The sequence below is a fragment of the Pollachius pollachius genome (genome assembly GCF_949987615.1).
Source record: "Pollachius pollachius genome assembly, chromosome: 12".
Classification (NCBI taxonomy): domain Eukaryota; kingdom Metazoa; phylum Chordata; class Actinopteri; order Gadiformes; family Gadidae; genus Pollachius; species Pollachius pollachius.
In genome coordinates this window covers 12,096,753-12,115,311 of record NC_136945.1, presented here as the reverse complement: position 1 = coordinate 12,115,311, position 18,559 = coordinate 12,096,753, and the positions used below count along the sequence as shown (strand labels likewise).

At 45.2% G+C, this 18,559-nt stretch overlaps 3 protein-coding genes across 6 annotated transcripts in view; 1 reads left to right on the top strand and 2 right to left on the bottom strand.

Annotated features, from left to right (window-relative positions):
• Positions 1-97: 97 nt before the first annotated feature.
• Positions 98-3,074, bottom strand: psmd6 (proteasome 26S subunit, non-ATPase 6). Its single transcript, XM_079747850.1, has 8 exons — positions 2,838-3,074; positions 2,227-2,432; positions 1,858-2,003; positions 1,482-1,701; positions 1,127-1,235; positions 684-852; positions 426-503; positions 98-322 (listed from the first exon to the last, which is right to left on the bottom strand). Exons 1-8 carry the CDS (start codon positions 2,980-2,982, stop codon positions 226-228), a joined length of 1,170 nt encoding a protein of 389 aa, XP_079603976.1. The 5' UTR covers positions 2,983-3,074; the 3' UTR covers positions 98-225.
• Positions 3,075-3,404: 330 nt separating this feature from the next.
• Positions 3,405-7,476, top strand: slc2a9l1 (solute carrier family 2 member 9, like 1; the record flags this gene model as incomplete). The annotated part of the gene is made up of 12 exons (XM_079747849.1): positions 3,405-3,428; positions 3,764-3,859; positions 4,170-4,330; positions 4,414-4,538; positions 4,673-4,802; positions 4,975-5,123; positions 5,538-5,725; positions 5,919-6,029; positions 6,200-6,301; positions 6,607-6,682; positions 6,769-6,896; positions 7,291-7,476. The coding sequence occupies 12 exons, from the start codon at positions 3,405-3,407 to the stop codon at positions 7,474-7,476; spliced, it is 1,476 nt and encodes a 491-aa protein (XP_079603975.1).
• A 6,846-nt stretch (positions 7,477-14,322) lies between these two features.
• Positions 14,323-18,559, bottom strand: part of prickle2b (prickle homolog 2b) — a 68,961-nt gene continuing 64,724 nt past the window's right edge. For 2 of the 4 annotated variants that reach the window (XM_079747842.1, XM_079747841.1), the window contains exons 6-8: positions 17,971-18,157; positions 16,001-16,906; positions 14,323-15,889 (exon numbers count right to left, since the gene is read on the bottom strand). In XM_079747842.1, the coding sequence (XP_079603968.1) occupies positions 14,916-15,889; positions 16,001-16,906; positions 17,971-18,157 (2,067 nt within the window). In that variant the 3' untranslated portion in view covers positions 14,323-14,915. Of the gene's footprint in view, positions 15,902-16,000; positions 16,907-17,970; positions 18,158-18,559 lie in introns of all 4 variants that reach the window. The other 2 variants (XM_079747840.1, XM_079747839.1) reach the window with 1 other exon arrangement.

Below are 18,559 nucleotides of genomic sequence, written 5' to 3'. Positions count from 1 at the left end.
AGTTTCTGTAAATAAAATAATTTATACTGCTATTTATATGAAAATCCTGTCTCCGGCTGATTTCTCCAGTGAATGCTAACAGATTCATTAAACGGGGTTGAGAAAACATTTTATTATATACATAAGGATCACCTTTTTCCAAAGTTTGGGTCGCGAAAACAAGTTACACAAAATGGACATGGGTGTCATTTGCGATGCGGACAAAATAAGGCACATGCGCCACCATTACATGTTGATGACTCGGGACAGCTTCTGGACTCTGTTGAGCAGCAGGTCCCCCTTCTTGATAGTCTCCTGGTATTGCCAGTTCTTACTGTCAGGCCTGTGGATGAGTAGAGATGGTTCATAAGACTGGCATCATTTTTTTTATTTTTTTTTTAATGATTCGTTCTTTGGGTTGGATGTGTACGAAAGTGAATTTGTACCTGTTGGTTTCCACTATCTCGTTTACTTTGTCAATTTTGCAGTGAAGACGGCCGGCGGCAATGAACCTAGAGAGTTCCCTGTTAGGCAGAAGGAGAGTTAAGTCCATGGTGAACTGGAGGGGCAATGCTATGGGGATTGCCTTGGGTTCCAAACGGTGAATAAATAATGTGATGGTATGAGACAGTTTGCCAAGTCATGAACTTGCTCTTGCAGCCCTTGAAGCTTCGGCTAAATGTCAAGTGTAATGTGGGACTCACTGGTCTATGAACTCATTGCTGACGCCGAAGGCCTCTGCCATGTAGCCCAGGGTTAGGGAGCGGTAGGACTCGAGCAGCTGGCTGTAGGCCTGGATCCTCATCTCCCTCACATAGTAGCGGTAATGGGGGGCAAACAGCCAGTCCTTCTTCATCTCCTGTTCCACCGTAGCTGTGGGAGGGTCACGCGATTAGCAATATTGCGTTATGGCCATCTTTAGTAAACATGGTCAGTTTGAGTTATCTTTAAATGCAAAACCAAGGAAAACAATATATTATGTTTGAAGTATTTTTCTGCAAGCAACTTGAAACAAGTATACTATACACATTGGTAGTAAGGCCAGATTGGAGTATTTGGCCGACAAAGCTTAGCTGGCAGGTGATCTTGGATAAATCTAAAGTATTTTTATGATCACCGGTACTAGGGATAAAAAGCAGCGGTTTACCCAGAGACTGGAAGAAGACAGAGTAGCGGCACTCGTAGAGGGAGAACAGGTACTGGCGAATGGGTGGAAGGCCGTGGAGTACCTCCAGAATCTCTGCTCCCTTTATCACCTAGGGAAGCATGAGAAGGACAAACCCCATTAAAAGAGGACCGCTTAATATGAGATTGAAGGGATAATTCTGTGTTCATGATGTGTATTTTCACATGTCCACAAGTCTACATAAAATAGAGGGTTCAGTCAAACTAAAGCTTTAGGGACGTACAATTTTTGCATTCAATTCTGGTTTCTGAACCATGGTTACCATTTTGGATCCGCCACCTTCATGCATGTGGGGGGGGGGGGTTCTGCTTCCTACCTTTTCCCGCAGGTCGGGCCTCTTCAGGGCGATCATGCAAACGTAGACTGTGTATGTGACGAAGGTCTTGTAGTCCATGAGCTCGTAGGAGGTGAAGGTGGACACCGTGTCCAGGAAGAGCTCGGCAGCCTGCTTGAAGTCTCGGATGGCCACGCAGTACAAGCCCTGGTACACTTTGAGACGGTTCCTGCGATCCCAGTCCCCACCTTCCTCGATCAGACTGAACAATCACACGGTGAGTGAAGGAACATGGTGAGCAGTACACCCTTGGCCTCCATGAGCAGGCTTCGACACATAAGAAAATACTTAACATAAATTTTGGACATTACAAATGGCGTCTTGTTGAAGTGGATTCTGGCCCCAGTGTGTTCACTACCTTTTGGCTTTCTCCGAGTTGCGTGTAATGAGGTCACTGTCCATGTAAAACAGGCCGATCCTCAGGAGATAGAAGACGATGTCTAGTCTGTGGCCGAGTGCCACTGTCTTATCATAGGTCTTCCTGAAGGCAGTCAGGGCTCCCTCCTGTGGTAGCCCAGGGCAGGCAAGTCCGTAAAGGAGGTACATTAATGGTGTTAATGCAACAATGTAATATATCAACTGTTGATATATGAACTTAATTATGACTATAAAAGGATGAGACAAAAATGGATAACCGAGTAGTTAATCTCAAATGATGCATACATTTCAGTTTTCTCCAGGACTAGTTATTTCTGTACACTTCTTTAAAGAGACACATTGATCATACCTTGTCCCCGATTCTGATGAGATATTCGGCTCTGGCCATCATTGCATCACGGATCTCACTTTCTCCCAAGTTATTCTCTGCATCTTCGAGGACGTCATCCAGGCGTTTGAGCTCGTCCTCGTTGGCTTTCTTCATTTTACTCAGAAGGTCGGCGTCTTGCTGCCACTTGAGTTCCTTGCAGAGGCCCTCGTAGTATGGAGCCATGTCTACAACACAATACATGGATTGCTCTCAGTTACATGTTGTAAAATCACAATTGCAGCTCAACCTAGAATGACTCATGACATCTTGCTGTGCGCTCTAAATGTGTTAAATAAAATAAAAAAAATTACGCAGGACATTCCCTGAGATTAAAACGTGAGTGGTAGCGCAGAAGACCAGTTTATTGATTCTGCCATGATGTACCCTGAAGTCCCCCAGCTGAAGGAAGCTCCGTGGTTGACACATTAAACACCAAGTTTGACCAACTAACGCTAGCTCTACGTTACAGTGGGAATGTATTTTTAACACAACATAAATGTCCACTGAGCAAAGGGTAGAACTGGTTATTAATGCGGTACTTATTGCAATATTGTGGATTTAATTATTCATACAAATAAATGACAACTCACTGTTAGCCTTAATCGCGTCCATGAGCTCCGTCTTCACTTTAACGTCCTGTCGGTGCCCCTCCATTGTGAGCAGAAACTTCAGCTGGGCAATCCTCAGATCGGGGTTCTTGGGCAGACCCTCTTCTTCCAGATTCTCCAAAGGCATTTTGAGATTCGTACAAGAAATCCAACAACGTGTTAATGTTGTTCAGGTTGTCTTTATGTGTCAGACACAGTGAAATGTGCAAGCTAACCAACAATGACTACGGAAAACATTGAATGGCCGCTTCCGGTGGATGTTGTGTCAACGAGTAGGGCGAAGAAAGGTTTAGGGAACAGACTTAATGACTGCCACCTTCTGGTGGGAGTGGGTGATGACACGTCTGCCTTTCTGTAAAACCTGAAAGTTTGACGAAATCATGGTCTATAGTCCATTTCCCTTAAAAGGCGAGAGAGATCAGCATGACTGAGGATTTCTAACGCAAGTTACTGGTTGACTTGTTTTTGGGGTTGTCAAAGAATATAGCCAGGCTTTTCTTTGACAGCAGTTCAGTTCCAGCACATTCAATCACCTCCCATAAAGGAAAAATGGACAGCATATTTAGGGAACTGGTAGGTTAAGCTATACAATTGATATAATGTTTATTAGAATTTCAGAATTGCAGCATGATTATTATAATCAACAAGTAGTATATCCATTTTCAATTTAATATAATGTAAAAAATACTTACATTTTGCTGATAACGATGTATAATGGAGAGTGGAAATGTATAGTATATATATTTATTGACATTTATAATTGTTCCAGTAGGAAGATTGTTCGCTGAATCACTGAACAATCAGTGATTCAGCGAAATTAGTATATAATTAGTACACTGATACAATGATCACAGAAGTTATAAGCTACTCAGAAGTTATAAGCTACTCATGTTTTTTTCCAACCTTAGACCCGTGGGAAAGCACTGATATTCATTTGGATTTTGGGCATCGGGGGAAGCTTTCAAACTGGCTTCCATAATACTGGGATGAGTTCTCCCTCGCCGGTAAGAAAGATACATTTCTCATAGATTGAACCCTACCTACTCTGTGTGTGTGTGTGTGTGTGTGTGTGTGTGTGTGTGTGTGTGTGTGTGTGTGTGAATGAGAGATAGTGGAATCCTCTGCCTGGCTTTGTACATCCAGAGTTAAACCCCCTGCCTGGCTTTACAGTACATCCAGAGTTAAACCCTCTGCCTGGCTTTACAGTACATCAAGAGTTAACCCCTCTGCCTGGCTTTACAGTACATCAAGAGTTTAACCCTCTGCCTGGTTTTACAGTACATCAAGAGTTAACCCCTCTGCCTGGCTTTACAGTACATCAAGAATTTTATCAACAGCAGTTGGAATCAGAGATATGAGGAGTACCCACCTTCAGCAACAGTCAACCTCATCTGGGGCGTCATTGTCTCTATATATGCTGTGGGTGGGTTGTTTGGCGCGGCCAGTGTCAAGTTCGTCACTGGAAAGTTTGGAAGGTAAAAATACCACATTGTATTATCAATAATCCAGATGAGCTAAAAAAAAAAGGCTTGATTCACCACCGTACCTTTCCCTATAGGAAAAAGATTCTGATTGGGACCTGCCTCTTCTCAGTCGTTGGAGGAGTAATCATGCTGACTAGTAAAAAGGCAAACTCCTTTGAAATGATCATGGCTGCACGGTTCATGAATGGCTTGGGAGCAGGTAAGGCAGATGAATGGGTTCAGTTGAAAGTCGTGTAAAATGCTATCAGCCCATTGCTAGGTCAGTGAGAGGCAATGCAATGTGGGCTGGGGATGAATAATAATCAGTCATATATGCATGTGCTTACTTTGAAGGCCTGGGTGGAAGCGTACAGCTGATTTACCTGATGGAGTCCTCCCCCAAACAGCTTAGAGGCACATTGATGCTCAGCAATGTATTATTCCTCTCCCTGGGAAAACTCTCTGGACAAGTCTTCGGACTAAGGCATTGATATAAAAATGTCTTATATGTAATAAAAACAAAATATATATATATGTAATATTTTTTTTTATTATTACATATATATATTATTATAATGGTAATGGAACAAATGACATTTGTTAGACCAGTCTCTCTCCCTCCCCCTCTCTCCCCTTTCGCTGATGCGGTGCCGTAGTGAGCTCTTGGGTCGTAACAACCTGTGGAACGTCCTGCTCTTTGCCCCCACGTGTCTCATCGTCGTCCAGTTGCTCGCCCTGCCTTTCTTCCCCGATGCGCCCAGATATCTGCTGATGGATACAGGGGACATCGATGCCTGCCGGAAAGGTCGGCCATAACTTGACATATATAGAACATCCAAATAAATAGGACTTTGCCAATCATACACATATCCAAAATCAAAGAAAAAGGCCACCATAACTAGCCAATGTACCACCATGACACCTGCTGGTATATGTTTGTTATTTAATATTGAGTAATACTCATTAAGCAGGCAATTTGATCCAAAGCAACTTACATTGAATTGAGATGCATTTAATTACGGAGCAGATAGAGGTCATGCACCTGCATGACCTCTATCTGCTCCTTAATTAAAAGCCTGTGGTCTGATGGGAATCAAACACAGTATATGTTGGCTGGGAGTGGAACATCTGAGCTTCTGCACCCTAACTCTTAACTGTGCGTGGTCTCTGTTAAATGCAGAATGCATTGTGCCTTACAGTGAACTGTCTTTCTACCAAGCACTGCAGAGACTATGGGGCCCTGGCGAGTACCAAGTGGAGATTGACGAGATGTTGGTGGAAAGAGCGGCCTCTAAAGGGGTCCAATTTAAAAGCCTGCTGGAGTTTCTTCAAGACAGTGGCATCAAAAGGCAAATCATCTCCATTGCGATCATCTCAGCCTGCATCCAGTTATCAGGGATGTCTGCAGTGAGAAGAGAACCCCTTACCTATCTGTCCTATAGGGTCCTTCATTGGGCCATATATACACCTCAAACGATCTTCAACTGAGCTACTTATTCAATGGAAAAATAAAGGGTATTCTATCATCAAAGTAAATGTGTAAATGGCCAAAGACACTGTTCCAAGCATTGTATCTTCTTACTCTTTCTCACCCACCCAGATCAGTACCTTCTCATTTGACATTTTAAATAAGGCAGAAGTCCCAGTTGACCAAATCCGTTACATCACGCTGGGTTTTGGAGTATCAGAAGTTCTTGCCACCATCACCTCTGTAAGATATATTCTGAAACTGTAATCGTCAATCGTTGCATGTTAAAGAGATTTTCAAGAGATTTTCAAGAGAAAAGGTCTGTGGCTATACAATGTGCCCTAGTTTTCCTTCTTTCTTTCTTCTCTTTCTTCTTTCCTCTTTCTCTTTCTCTCTCTTTCCCTCTTTCTCAGACCCTGATTGTAGAGCGCAGCGGACGCAAACCCCTCCTGCTTGGAGGTTTCAGTATCATGTTCACTGTGCTGCTGTTGATAACCGTCATGCTCAACCTTAAGGTGAGGCTCGAGTTTACCTCCCCACAGCTGAGACACAGAATGAGACCATAGCCTTACAGCACATATTCTTATTTTTTTTATTTTATTTTAAAGGGTTAGGGTTATTCCTTAATTATTATTTTGTACACTGTATGTACACTGCCCTGCTATTGCTGGGGTTCTACACTCAGGGACTTTCAGGTGTAAATAGAAAAGAGGCAAATACAAATACAAGGGTTTGGGTTGGATGTTTTATGTTGAATGTCTGCGTTGCATTTGAAAACAATATAGATTTAAGGATGTCATACATGGTAGCACTCTTTCAGAATCCTGCCCCGTGGGTTGCATACTGCACCGCTGCTTTGTTCATGATCTTCATCATGTGTGTCAGTGGAGGACCTAGTATGTAATAACACACACACTCACACAAAATAAAAAATTGAAGCATAGTTTATAGAGGATGTGAAAGCTTTTCTGGGGTTATTCAGGTGGCGTGAACATGGCCCTCATCAACGACAGCTTTGAACAGTCGCATCACCCTGCTGCCATGACCCTCAATGGGTTACAGCGTTGGGGCCAGTTCGCTGTCCTAGGCCTTGTCTTCCCCTTCATCAATGTATGTACATACCCACGAACGCAAAGTAACTTCATAGCTCACATAGATAATCTTGCTCACTAGTAAATCATTTGTTGGGTGTTTTGGCCACGAGACATTATTCATTGTCCAACAATGAACGACGAACAATCCAAGAGAGCCGCCGTTGAGGTAGGATAAAGGAATCACAACTTGTGATTTCTAAGTTAGTATAAACTGTATCATGAAGGTTGGCTGTCAAAGTTTATTCTTGTGTGATCCACAATATTTAGAGGGGCTTTTAATTCAGACATAAATATATTTGTTATAAAAAATAATATTTATATATTGAACAAATAAGATACACATCATTTTAGTGAAACACTTGTGATTCCTCTTTTCAAGTTTTTCCCTCGTCTTCCCCCGTGTGTCACAGGAAGGTCTGGGCTCTTATTGCTTCCTGCTGTTTGCCTGCTTCTGCCTGCTGGGGGCGCTGTACAGCTTCTTCCTGGTGCCCGAGACCAAGGGCAAGTCCCCAAAGGAGGTCTCCCAGCAGTTCAACACACTCGCTGTGGGTGGGAAGTTCTTTGGACGGAATCAATCCATGGAGACCAGGCTGTGAACTGGGCAGATTGTTTGGAAGCAATTTGCTGATATATTAATTGTACATGTATTTGTATTTACTACACTGTTGATCGGATTTAAGAATTTGACAGTCCACTTTTGTTTAATTAAAAGAAAAGCAAAATGTGTATGTTTCTTTTGGTATCTTCACTGTACTCCAATCTCCCTATACTCTAATTTAAATGCTGCTAATGCTGTTAACTATAAGGAGACTACAATGGACTAATGCTGTAGGCCTATAACAACAATGGATAAATTAAGTAGGCCTATAACAAAGTACAATGAATGAATTATGTAGGCCTATAACAAACTACAATGGATAAATTATGTAGGCGTATAACAAGAGTACAATGGTGTAAGTATATAAGAAGTCTACATTGGATGAGTGCAGTACCCTGCGTCACTGCTCCTCTATTCAGCTCCTATAGAGTGGGATGATGATTAACAAAGGGTGTTTAGGAACATTTGACCTCACACATTCTCTCTCTCTCTCTCGCGCCCATATTTTTTGATTTCCTTCTTTGTTATCATAGGTAGGCCTACTAGTTAGGAGTTGCAGGGGATGAGTCTATTCTTTAGTTTTTAGTGGCAAGTGTGTTTGAATCTCAGCAGGATAGGTTAAAATGTCTAATGAGTTAAAATGTCTCATTAGTCTGTCAATCATTTAGATGTATACATATATAACACACATGCACTATACAAAAAGTTGAACTTTACAGTAAACAAAGCTTTAACTTACTTGCATGTGGCTAGTGTGTTTGACTCCCAGCCCTACTTTATTTATATAGTATCGATAAAAACAATGTTTAATTTAAAATTGCTTTGATATGCACAATAAGTGCAAAGATACTCAGAATATAGATATGTACCAAGAGGAGCAGGGAATGCTTACAGAATAACGGGGACAGAGGTGAGGGAGAGCAGCAATCAACAAATACAACAATTATGCATGGCATAATGATGAAGTAGTAGTAAATAATAAATAAATCAAAGGATCTACTAAAACAATCCTCATCCTGGGAATGTGGGCCCTATCCTGGGTCCGTTCCCCTTAACCAAACCCTAAAACCTGAACCCTACCCTAAAACCAACCACTTAAACCAAACCCTAACTCTTATAGCGACTCTCAAAAACCATCCCTCATGCGTAACCCTTACCCAAAAACACACCCTACCTACAGTAAACCCTACTACAAACAACATTTGTAAAACTAACGCTCTTTCTTTTCTTTCTAACTAGTTCCTAGAGATTCGTTTTGCATTCGTTTTTATAGAGCCACGTGTGAGTGCTTTCCCCTTGTGCCACAAGATGGCGCCAGGGATCCTTGAGCCCTAACCTAAACCCTAGACTAGAAACTAAAACCAAACCCTGAAACCAATAGGACGCCCAACAGGAAAAGCTTCACCTTAAAGCCTTATCTTTATCAACCCTTAAGTGACGCCTAAAACCAAAACTCTCAAACCCTATTCCTGAAGACCGAATGCCTAGTACCTACACAACCCACATGTGTCTAACACCCTATATTCTGCATTTTGATATTAATTCAATTATTCATATTTATGTTGTGGAGTGTGGAGATTTTGCCCAAATCATTAAAACCGAAATGTCTTTGCTGCCTTAAATTGTGAGCAAAATATGACAAATGGCTTGTGCATACGGACCCGGCCACTTTATTGACTTATCGTGCGTTTCTATGAATAATCGACTTTGTGTGAGTGGAATGAGCCCGAGATGCCAGGGGGAATTATCTAGTTAGGTGGACACCAGTAGTACCATCGAAGGCCATTGCTAACTAGAAATGCTTGTATGGACAGAACCAGAATAGGCCTACAGAAAAGTACACAAATCAGACCCCAATGCACCAATAAGATTTGAGCCATCTGATTGGCTATTATAATATTTTGAGCGATCTGATTTTCTTTTACATTTTTTCGAGCGATCGAATTGGCTTAAAAAATGGAAAAAAAATCGAGCGATGTGATTTTTTTTTTTGCGATCTTCTCTGGTGGCAAAAAAAACACTGTTTTTGAGCGATTTGATCGGCAACATTTTTTTAGAGATCTGGCAAAAAAAATTGTTACAGGGAATTATGATTAACCATTCCTAATTCAGACTTCTGGTTGTCATTTCTGTTTCTGAATTTTCACCATTTCGAATTCCCCTTACTGTGTTAAAGGCTTTCTGTCACAAAATACATATTGAGGAATTAAGCATTTAAACGTATAGCAAGCACGTGTTATGTAATGACTTAACTTTATAATAACTGTCCAGAATGACTGGCTGATAAGATGTCCTGATTCAGTGATGTTAACGTTACTGGCCATCTCTACTTCAGACAACTGCTAGCCTTTATTAGGGCCATCCATCTTGCTAAGGAAACCATGGTGGAGAAGGTGAGCCAGCCACAGCACGCTTTGTCCGCCAGTGATTATGTGTGTGTAATTGTGTGTGTGTGTGTGTGTGTGTGTGTGTGTGTGTGTGTGTGTGTGTGTGTGTGTGTGTGTGTGTGTGTGTGTGTGTGTGTGTGTGTACATAAGAAAGAAATTATAAAGTAACACAAAAGGGAGACAAGAGTGGTGATGGTGGGTTGGCAGGCAGGAGGTGACATGTATGTGTGTGTGTGTGTGTGTGTGTGTGTGTGTGTGTGTGTGTGCGTGTGTGCGTGTGCGTGTGTGCACGCGTGGGAGAGGAAGATAGTGCACATGCATACTGAACAGGGCTAGTACTGCGGTGAAGTACTACAGGTGGTACACAGATGGGGACCCACTCCAAGGCTCTGGAGCCCATTAATGACTCACTGGGGGGGAGTAGACATCACAGCGTGGCATCGAGGTACCCAGCATGCCACTCTATCAATTATGGGATGGTTCCCACCCCAGCCGGTTGATCTGCGGATTAGCCCGAAACCGTGGCCAAGTTTTTGCACACCACTCGTCTCATTAAATAAATGCTGGAAATGAATCAATTGTGGAATTGTGGTTCCACTGGAGTGTAACAGAGAAGGCTCTTTATTAGACTATTTTTAATGGATGTGGTGGTACGTTGTGTGTGTGTGTGTGTGTGTGTGTGTGTGTGTGTGTGTGTGTGTGTGTGTGTGTGTGTGTGTGTGTGTGTGTGTGTGTGTGTGTGTGTGTGTGTGTGTGTGTGTGAGTGTGTGTAATACCTCCGCCCCTCAGCACATAATAGCCAGTAATCCCTGTCGCTTTTCCTCATAACATAGCTGCCACTTAAAGCCCCTTAAACATGGGTTAAGACATTGGTTGGAAAGCAAGATTAGGTGGAGGGGCGGAGGAGGAGTCTACCGGGGCGATGACAGGTCGCACTCAGGCTCAGTCGAAGGGTGAAAGGCCAGCGAAAAGGGTCTTAGAGCAAAGATGGAGAACGTTATTTAAAATCCCTTTTAGTATATAGGTATAGAGGTACATTTCATGTTACATATCACCTGTTTAACGTAAAGGATCGAAAAAAAAAATGATGCCAACATATAATTTATGAAAGTTATGATTGACTCGATGAACAGTTGACAGGAGGGTGTGGGGAATGAAGGGGGAGAGAAGAGGGGCATGAAAGAAAAGGAAAAGGGTGGAGCAGATGGGTCTGGGTCGGGGGGGTCGTCTGTGTGAGTAACTGTCAAACGGTATTATCAGATGCACTTGAGGAGCAGAGAGAGCTTAAGGACACCCACAGTATCTCAGGGAGGGAAGGAGAAACGACTTAGCAGCTCCTGCCAGCCCCACAGCCAGTGAGCGGCTCAGCTCAGAGGGGGAAGTCCCGGGCCGGATCCTCTGCTCTGACTGCAGCTTTACAAATGGGGAGATTATCATGCGGGCCGCTGCAGACAAATGAAACCAAGAGGAGGTCGTCTGGGGCGAAAACAAGCCCCAAAAAAATACATGCCCAGTGGAGAACATTTTGAACACAACCAAGAACCCAGTTCACCTGGAAGCATGGATTCCTGATTCACAAGGCCCCCTCACCAGCCCCGACGCGTCAGCAGTGGTGGCGCTCCGACATGTTGGCAGGATAATAATGTGCTGTTTTATTGTTGTGCTTACATTGTTGAGCTTGTGCATTGTTTGGACAGATAACGACACTCACATGAGGAGGAGGATGAGGAGGAGGAGGAGGGAGGGAAGGGAGAGAGACGCAGACCAAGGGTTCAACCCGTCCGGTCATGCGTCTTCCATTAACAAGCCTGGTGTATACGATTACGTGTAGAGTGTGTGCGTATGTCTGAGATGTTGATGTGCATGTGTGTGTAGGGCGAGTAAACAATAAAGCTCCCTGAATTGTTTTTGTAGTTTATTAACAGTGCAGTTCTCTCGCCGGTTCTATCCCTGGTCTGCAGTACATCATTCTATCTATGCTAATTGAATCAGGCTATTTTAGTTTGCTTTGAGCACAGTTGTAATTTGCAGCTGTTCTGCTTTTGAGGGGCCAGTAATTATGGCTTTTAAGAGTATTCCAAGATAGCTCCAAAAGCCTCAACTCTTGACAGCCATGCATGCGATGCAGGCAGACCATAGTCCAGTTGATTAATCCATCACATTTAGGGCTAGTACTCTCACTAATACTTTAAGTGTCATGTAGGGAGCAACAATGCATGTACAATGCAAGTATGCATGACTAACTGGCATACCAAGTACAACGAATGAATAACAAATCTCCAAACTAAACTATTGTTCTCCTGCAAAGCCTTCGAAAACATTTGAAAACAGAGCGAGTTGTCGATTTTTTTGTTACTGTAACGCGCAGTTGTTTATTAAAGATAGAAAAAGGTCCCCACACACAACCTATAAAGTCAGTAATTTCAGAATTATTTGACGATAATATGTAAGAACAAACAACAACAGATAAAAATATTGTCGTTGTCCTCACTCAACCAGTTGGTGCAATCTATAATAAAGGCCATGCCAAGTACCAAGGCCAAGTACAGCACGGTCACGCCAAACATTTGTAATTTTTTTAACCTATGGAAGGTTTCAGTTATTGAGTTTATTGTCTGGATCATACACTTAAAGACATTTCTTTAGTTGTAAAACGTTGAATCAAATGTTATCTAATAAAAACCTTCCCCAGGCATAGCTGTACACATTTAGGCTTTGGTTCCATTTTAGATATTTCTAATATTCTAAATGGAAATTTGCACAAATCAGCATACAAATACATCAAGTTAAAAATGTTATAGTTTTGGATAGTTTCATGTGTAAAATATGAAAGTCTTCCAATACAGGCGGGTGGAAAGTTGGAAATGCTTGCACAGTCCTTATCTACAGATTTAAAGATATGGCCAAGTAAAACATAGATATGCTTCATTAAGTTTGAATTTCACTCTCCAAACATACAAATACAGAGGCCCAGACGGCTGAATAATGCACTTCAATGTGTTGACATCTTGTTTTGGAATAACACGATTTGCATGAATCCGGAATGTCAATAATTGCTTCAATTCCTCGAGATTGTCAGGGAGGGGAAGCAGCAAAAACTTGAGACACTCTTGGCAGACTATTTGTCCTTTTGTGCGTCAAAAGGATCCTTGTCTGTACGACCCGTGGCTCTGATTAACTTGGGAGTAGGGAACATGGCCAGCAGCACGACTGGCCCTTCAATGTGGATTCAAACCTTTACTTTGAATCTGGCTGGACTAGTAAGCATATGGCTGCAATATGTGACACTTTCCATTCCAGTTTGAATGGAACGATTGGAGAAGACAAGCCACACACATTCAACAGTAAATATAGACTCGGAGCTGTGGTAAAAGTTCAAGAAAAAAAGTCAAATACAAAATAGTGAGGATGCCTTGGATCAATACAGATCCAAGGCATCCAAGGCATAAAGAGAACAGGGACTGTGTTGGTGTGTTTCTTTGTATTTGGGATTACATGCGTCTGTATGTTTACAGGTTGGTTTTAAAGCCATGATTGCAGTAATACAAACAAACCCAGCTGATGTGTATGACTAAATGCAGCCCTGGTGTGAAGCATCGAGGGGATTAGTGCAGTAAATGTGGTTGAAACACCAAAGCCACGGGGGACCCACTGACATAATATCTCCCACGTGTTTCCCAGCTGTTGTTTTCCCATAACAGGGCCACCTAAATGAGCTCTCATGTCTGGCAGCGATCAGAGCATCCCAGAGGAAACACCCAGAGGGAACGCCTAGGGATCCCCTGGCAAGGGAGTTGAAGCTAAGTGAAGATAGTGGGCTCACTAGTGAGCTAATCATGCCCACAGCTAGCAGCCATGCATCCATCCGCAATCAAGAGACTTGAGGCTCACATACCTGCTGGGGTACAAGTGTCTTGGTTCTGTCTGTTTTCTTTGTATGTTTTCTGTGTGTGTGTGTGTGTGTGCGTGCATGCTTGTTCTGTGCTGTTTCTGTGGGTGTGGGTGGATTATGTGTGTGTGTGTGTGGGGGGGGACTAAATCTTCTCAACACGTCGACGTCAGAGTCAATCCTGTTTACAGTAGGGTCAATTTGCTAAACCTTTAACACAAAAAGACAACCCGACATATCTTCCCTTAACTGAGCTAATCAGAAGGTAGGGGTGGTTACTGCGGTCAGTGTCTGATGAATCAGTAAAAGGGGTTCAAGGTGGGATAGTTGCCTCTCAACCAGAGGAGGGTGACTGTGAACCCTGTTACCTAGTAGGCCGCCATTCATGTCTCCTTTTAACAGATGGAGTCAGGAATTACAGACTTCCAAGCTACCATAACTCTCTTAGTCACCTTCACGCACGCACACGCACGCAACATGTTGTTGACAGGGGAAAAAAACACTGCTGTCATTCACTGCTCTGTCTGAAGTACTCCTTTATTCCAAATGCAGGACCAGGTGAGCCAAAGATAACATGCATGCTTTGTTTTTAATCAATCTCTATCTCTACATTATAGATTAACAATACGTAAATGTTTTTTTCTATCCATACAAAATATAAAAATATGTGTCAGCTCATTTACAACCATATTTACATTGAAGTCCTTAACTTAGGGTCAATTTATTAATTCCTTTAGTTATGTACAAAGCATCAACTGAATACAATAGCAAGATATATCATATCTAAAATCACATAACACCAAAAAGCTGCACTTTACTAGACTGTACCTTACTCACTGCCGGCTGCATGGATTAGTGTTATGATAATAATTGCACATCAGCTTCGATAAAAACAGACTTGAATTGATTATATTGTTTCTCACGGTTAGACCTGACGCCAGAGAATCGTGGTAAGATTTGAAAACGAATACACATGCAGATATTGGTATTTTTGCAGATCCTTTTTTTCCAGGGGGGTAACCCGAACATAGTTTACCACGCTACCGTCAAACCACATGTTACTCGACAACACTGAAAGGGACTTTTCTGAAAAGAATCCAAGAGTACATAAGCTAGAAGGTAGGGGCCCCCCTTCCCACCCCTCAACCAGAGTCCGGGGTGTTAGGAGATGATGCAGTTCTTGCTCTTCCTGCGTTTGCGGTTGTGCATCTGCCCGCTCGTCGCCCGACTGCTGGGTCCCGGGACCCCCCCGCTGCTGCCGGTATACTTGTGGACGAACTCCTGGCTGCTGAGGTAGCGCATCTGGAGCGGCCTGGGGATGGGCTGCCCCAGGAAGTAGCCCTCGTCCTCCGACTCTGACGAGGAGGAGCAGGTGGAGCACCAGTCGTCCTCCTCGTACTGGTCCCAGGAGTACTGGTTCAGCCCCCCCACGCGGCGGAACGCCCCGGGGTTCTGCAGCGTCAGGTCCGAGGTGGTCCGGGGACACTGCCTGAAGGGCTGGGGCTGGTACCTCCGGTCCGCCCCCCCTCCCCCTCCCCCTCCCCCGAAGGCGTCCTGGGCGCCCCTCGGCGGCGGGAACCGGTCGTAGTCCTCGCGGCCACGCAGCGGCGGTCTCTCCTGCCGCTCGGCCGCCAAATGCAGGGCGTTCTCCGAGCGGGAACGCCGGGATCTGCGGGAGTGGCGGGGGTGGTGGTGGTGGTGGTGGTGCCGGCGGCGCTGGGGGGTGTTGTCGTCCGCCGGCGCCTCGATCCGGACGCTGGCGCCCCGGCTGTTCCCGCCGCCGCCGCCGCCGACCCGGCGCTCGCTGATGGGCGGCAGGCGGGCTGCGTTGGCGCTGCTCACCAGGCTGACCCGGTCCTCCTCCTGGTAGGTGAAGCCCGGGGGGATGCGGCTCCCGCCCCCCGGGCCGGGGGGCTCGCTGTACTGCCTCTGGTACTGGGGGGCCGCGGGAGGGTCGATCTCCATGTAGGGCTGGCCCGCCGCCCTGAGGCTGTGGACGGACTCAGAGCTGCGGAACTGCACGGACGAGTTGAAGGTGCCCGTGGCGCTCTTCTCCGATATGTTCATCCCAGAGTCTTTGCTCAGGTCGGGCATGGAAAACCGAGAGAGGTGCTCCTGTCGCTTCCCGCCTCCACCTGCAGAGTGACCTGCAGGTCAAAGAGAGTAGAAGTGTGTTTAGAGTTCATATTGACTCATAACCCTCTTAATCAAGGCGACCCAGTATTGCACGCAATTACGCTACCAACCTGTAGTGTGGGAGAGGGCCAGGGACTCGACGGATCCTCTCGGGGTTTGCTCCAGGGGTGTGAGTTGCTCGTTGAAGTTAAGTGCGTTGATGGGGTTCCTGCTTCTCCCCAGCTGGGCGTGGGTCTGCGGCGCCCCCTCCCGGTCCCTCTGGAACCCGTGCAGGCTGACCGAGCGCTTGTCGTTGGAGAAGTGGTACTGGGAATTGTGGGACATCTCAATGCAGCTCTGTTGGGTCCTCAGTTTGGGTGGACAATAGTCTTCTGGAGCGGGCGGCTGGCCCCAGCTCTGGTTCAGCGAGTGGCCCTTTAAGGCGGAGATGGGTGGCCTCTTACCCTCCCCGCTCTCCTGCTTGATCCTGTGGTCCTGCAGTTGCATGTTCTGTCCACCGGAGGCGGGGTTATATGAAGTCCTGATGTTACATTTGCTGACGAGCTGAAGAGGGGTGGGGTTTGACGTGGAATCCACCTGGTGCTCGTAGATACAGTCCTCGGCCCTCCCCGGGTCCTGGCTCTGCCAGGCAGGGGGGTCGCGGTTCAAGCTTGGGGTTTGGCTGGAGAGGCTCAGGAGGTCCATTTGTAAGGACAACGGGTCTACCTCACCAGAAAACCTCTCGGCCTGACGTCCTCCTCCACCTCCTCCTCCTCCCCCTGCCCTTCCACTGCTCTTTCCCGCTTTGGCGCTGTGTCTGGACTCTCTGGTGGAGCGGGCGCTCTGGAAGGCAGAGTCGGAGGAGTCCGACCCGTTTGGCTCCTCCCCCAGGCTGCAGGCCCGCGAGCAGAAGATCTGGCCCTGCTTGGGCAGGAAGGGGCGTCCCAGCAGGGAGTCCTTGCAGCGGGCGCAGCAGAAGCAGCCCTCGGTGGCGTGCCAGTGCTGCCCGTCGTACGTCATCTGCCCTTGGTCGATGCCTGCGGAGAACGGGCGGAAACGGAAAAGACAAAACCTTAGAGGAGGAGCCCTAATTGGCCATTAGATACGGAAAGCAAACTGTGGTAAATAAAACAGGCTTTTAGTGAAGGGATAACACAGTGGGATAATGGAAGTTGTATGTTGCCTGAGAAGAGGGTGCCAGATCTTATTACACTGTTCTAAGTTTAGGGTTAAACTCATTATTGAGGTCACCTAGAACTGTACAAACACATCTTAACTGTGGGACCGAAGGGGAAGCCAGATATTTGCTAATAGTCACCATCTGGTTTGAGTTTGTTCCTTCATGGTTTTAATTTATAATTCCTTTTTTCTACAAGCAAATACTTTAGTATATCCTGTCGGCTAATAATTACAGAGAAAATTTGTGGAGAGGGAAGAGCCAAATTAGGGCAACCTGTACACACAGACACATACAGTCATGTGCACGCAGTACACACACCATCTATTGATAATAGGAGGTGGCATGGGGCCCAGAGGTGCTAATATGATGTAGTTTACTGTGTTCATTATGAGAACTAGATGTTAGTTAAAACACAATCAAAGTAACAATCTTCGGAAGCTGAAAAATACTATCCATACTGAACAAGACAATACAGAATTCATACAAAATTCCCCAAGAACCATCCGCCCACGAAAATGTATCCTTTGTTATAATAACCACAATTCCTAGTCATCTCACTGAAGGAACACCAAGCCCAAATGAATAGCAGCTGATGCTATTCATTTGGGCTTGGTGGGCTTATTTTCTGTAATTATAACTTATATTATTTGATTTTCCCAAATTTGATCCTTTTCTCCTTATTGCACCGTGGGTCAGAGACAAACGCAATTTCTATTCCTCTATTTGTCTGGCACATATTTTGGAACTGACAATAAAACTGACTTTGACTTTTTGATGCTAGGGCTAGCTGAAGCTAACACTCGCTGATGCTAATGCTAGCTGATGCAAACGCTCGCTGATGCTAACGCCAACCCTAGCTTATTGTAACAGAGGGTGATGATGATGGGTAGATATGGGTGGTGGTCGGGGCAGGCAGCCTACCAATGTGCTCCCCGCAGGAGTCGCAGTACTCGGCGTAGAGGGACTCGAAGCAGGAGCAGCAGTAGGGCCGGCCCTCCTTCATGATGTAGCGCTGGCCCCCCAACACCGTCTCACACTCGAAGCAGCAGAAGTGCTTCATGTGCCAGTGACGGCCCTCCGCCTCGGTGCACTCGTCCGCAAAGATGATCTGGGTGGGGAAGGGAGGGGGGATGGGAGAGTGGGTTGAGAGGGATTAGTGGGGTGTTGGGGGTGGAGAGGGTGTGAGGGTTAATCATTTATCATTGGCCCCCAGAGGTAGGCTCCCCTTGGCTTATTTCAATGAATGACGGGACAAAGGGCCTTCGCAGCTTCACACACACACACACACACACACACACACACACACACACACACACACACACACACACACACACACACACACACACACACACACACACACACACCATCCCCCACAAGAACGCTCCACTTTCTTTTCTGCAGGCTCGTTCTATTAGATCATCCTCTTTGTCTTTGACTTGTGCATGAAGGTAACATTGTGTGGATGTGTGTGTCTTTGGGGGGCTGGGTGTATTCTAGATATGTGCATTTA

Coding starts and splice junctions, on each gene's coding strand:
- psmd6 (XM_079747850.1), bottom strand. CDS start 2,982: ATGCCTTTGGAGAATCTGGAAGAAGAGGGTCTGCCCAAGAACCCCGAT. Junction 2,433..2,837: donor GGACGCGATTAAGGCTAACA/GTGAGTTGTCAT, acceptor ATTGTGTTGTAG/ACATGGCTCCATACTACGAG. Junction 2,004..2,226: donor TCATCAGAATCGGGGACAAG/GTATGATCAATG, acceptor GGGCTACCACAG/GAGGGAGCCCTGACTGCCTT.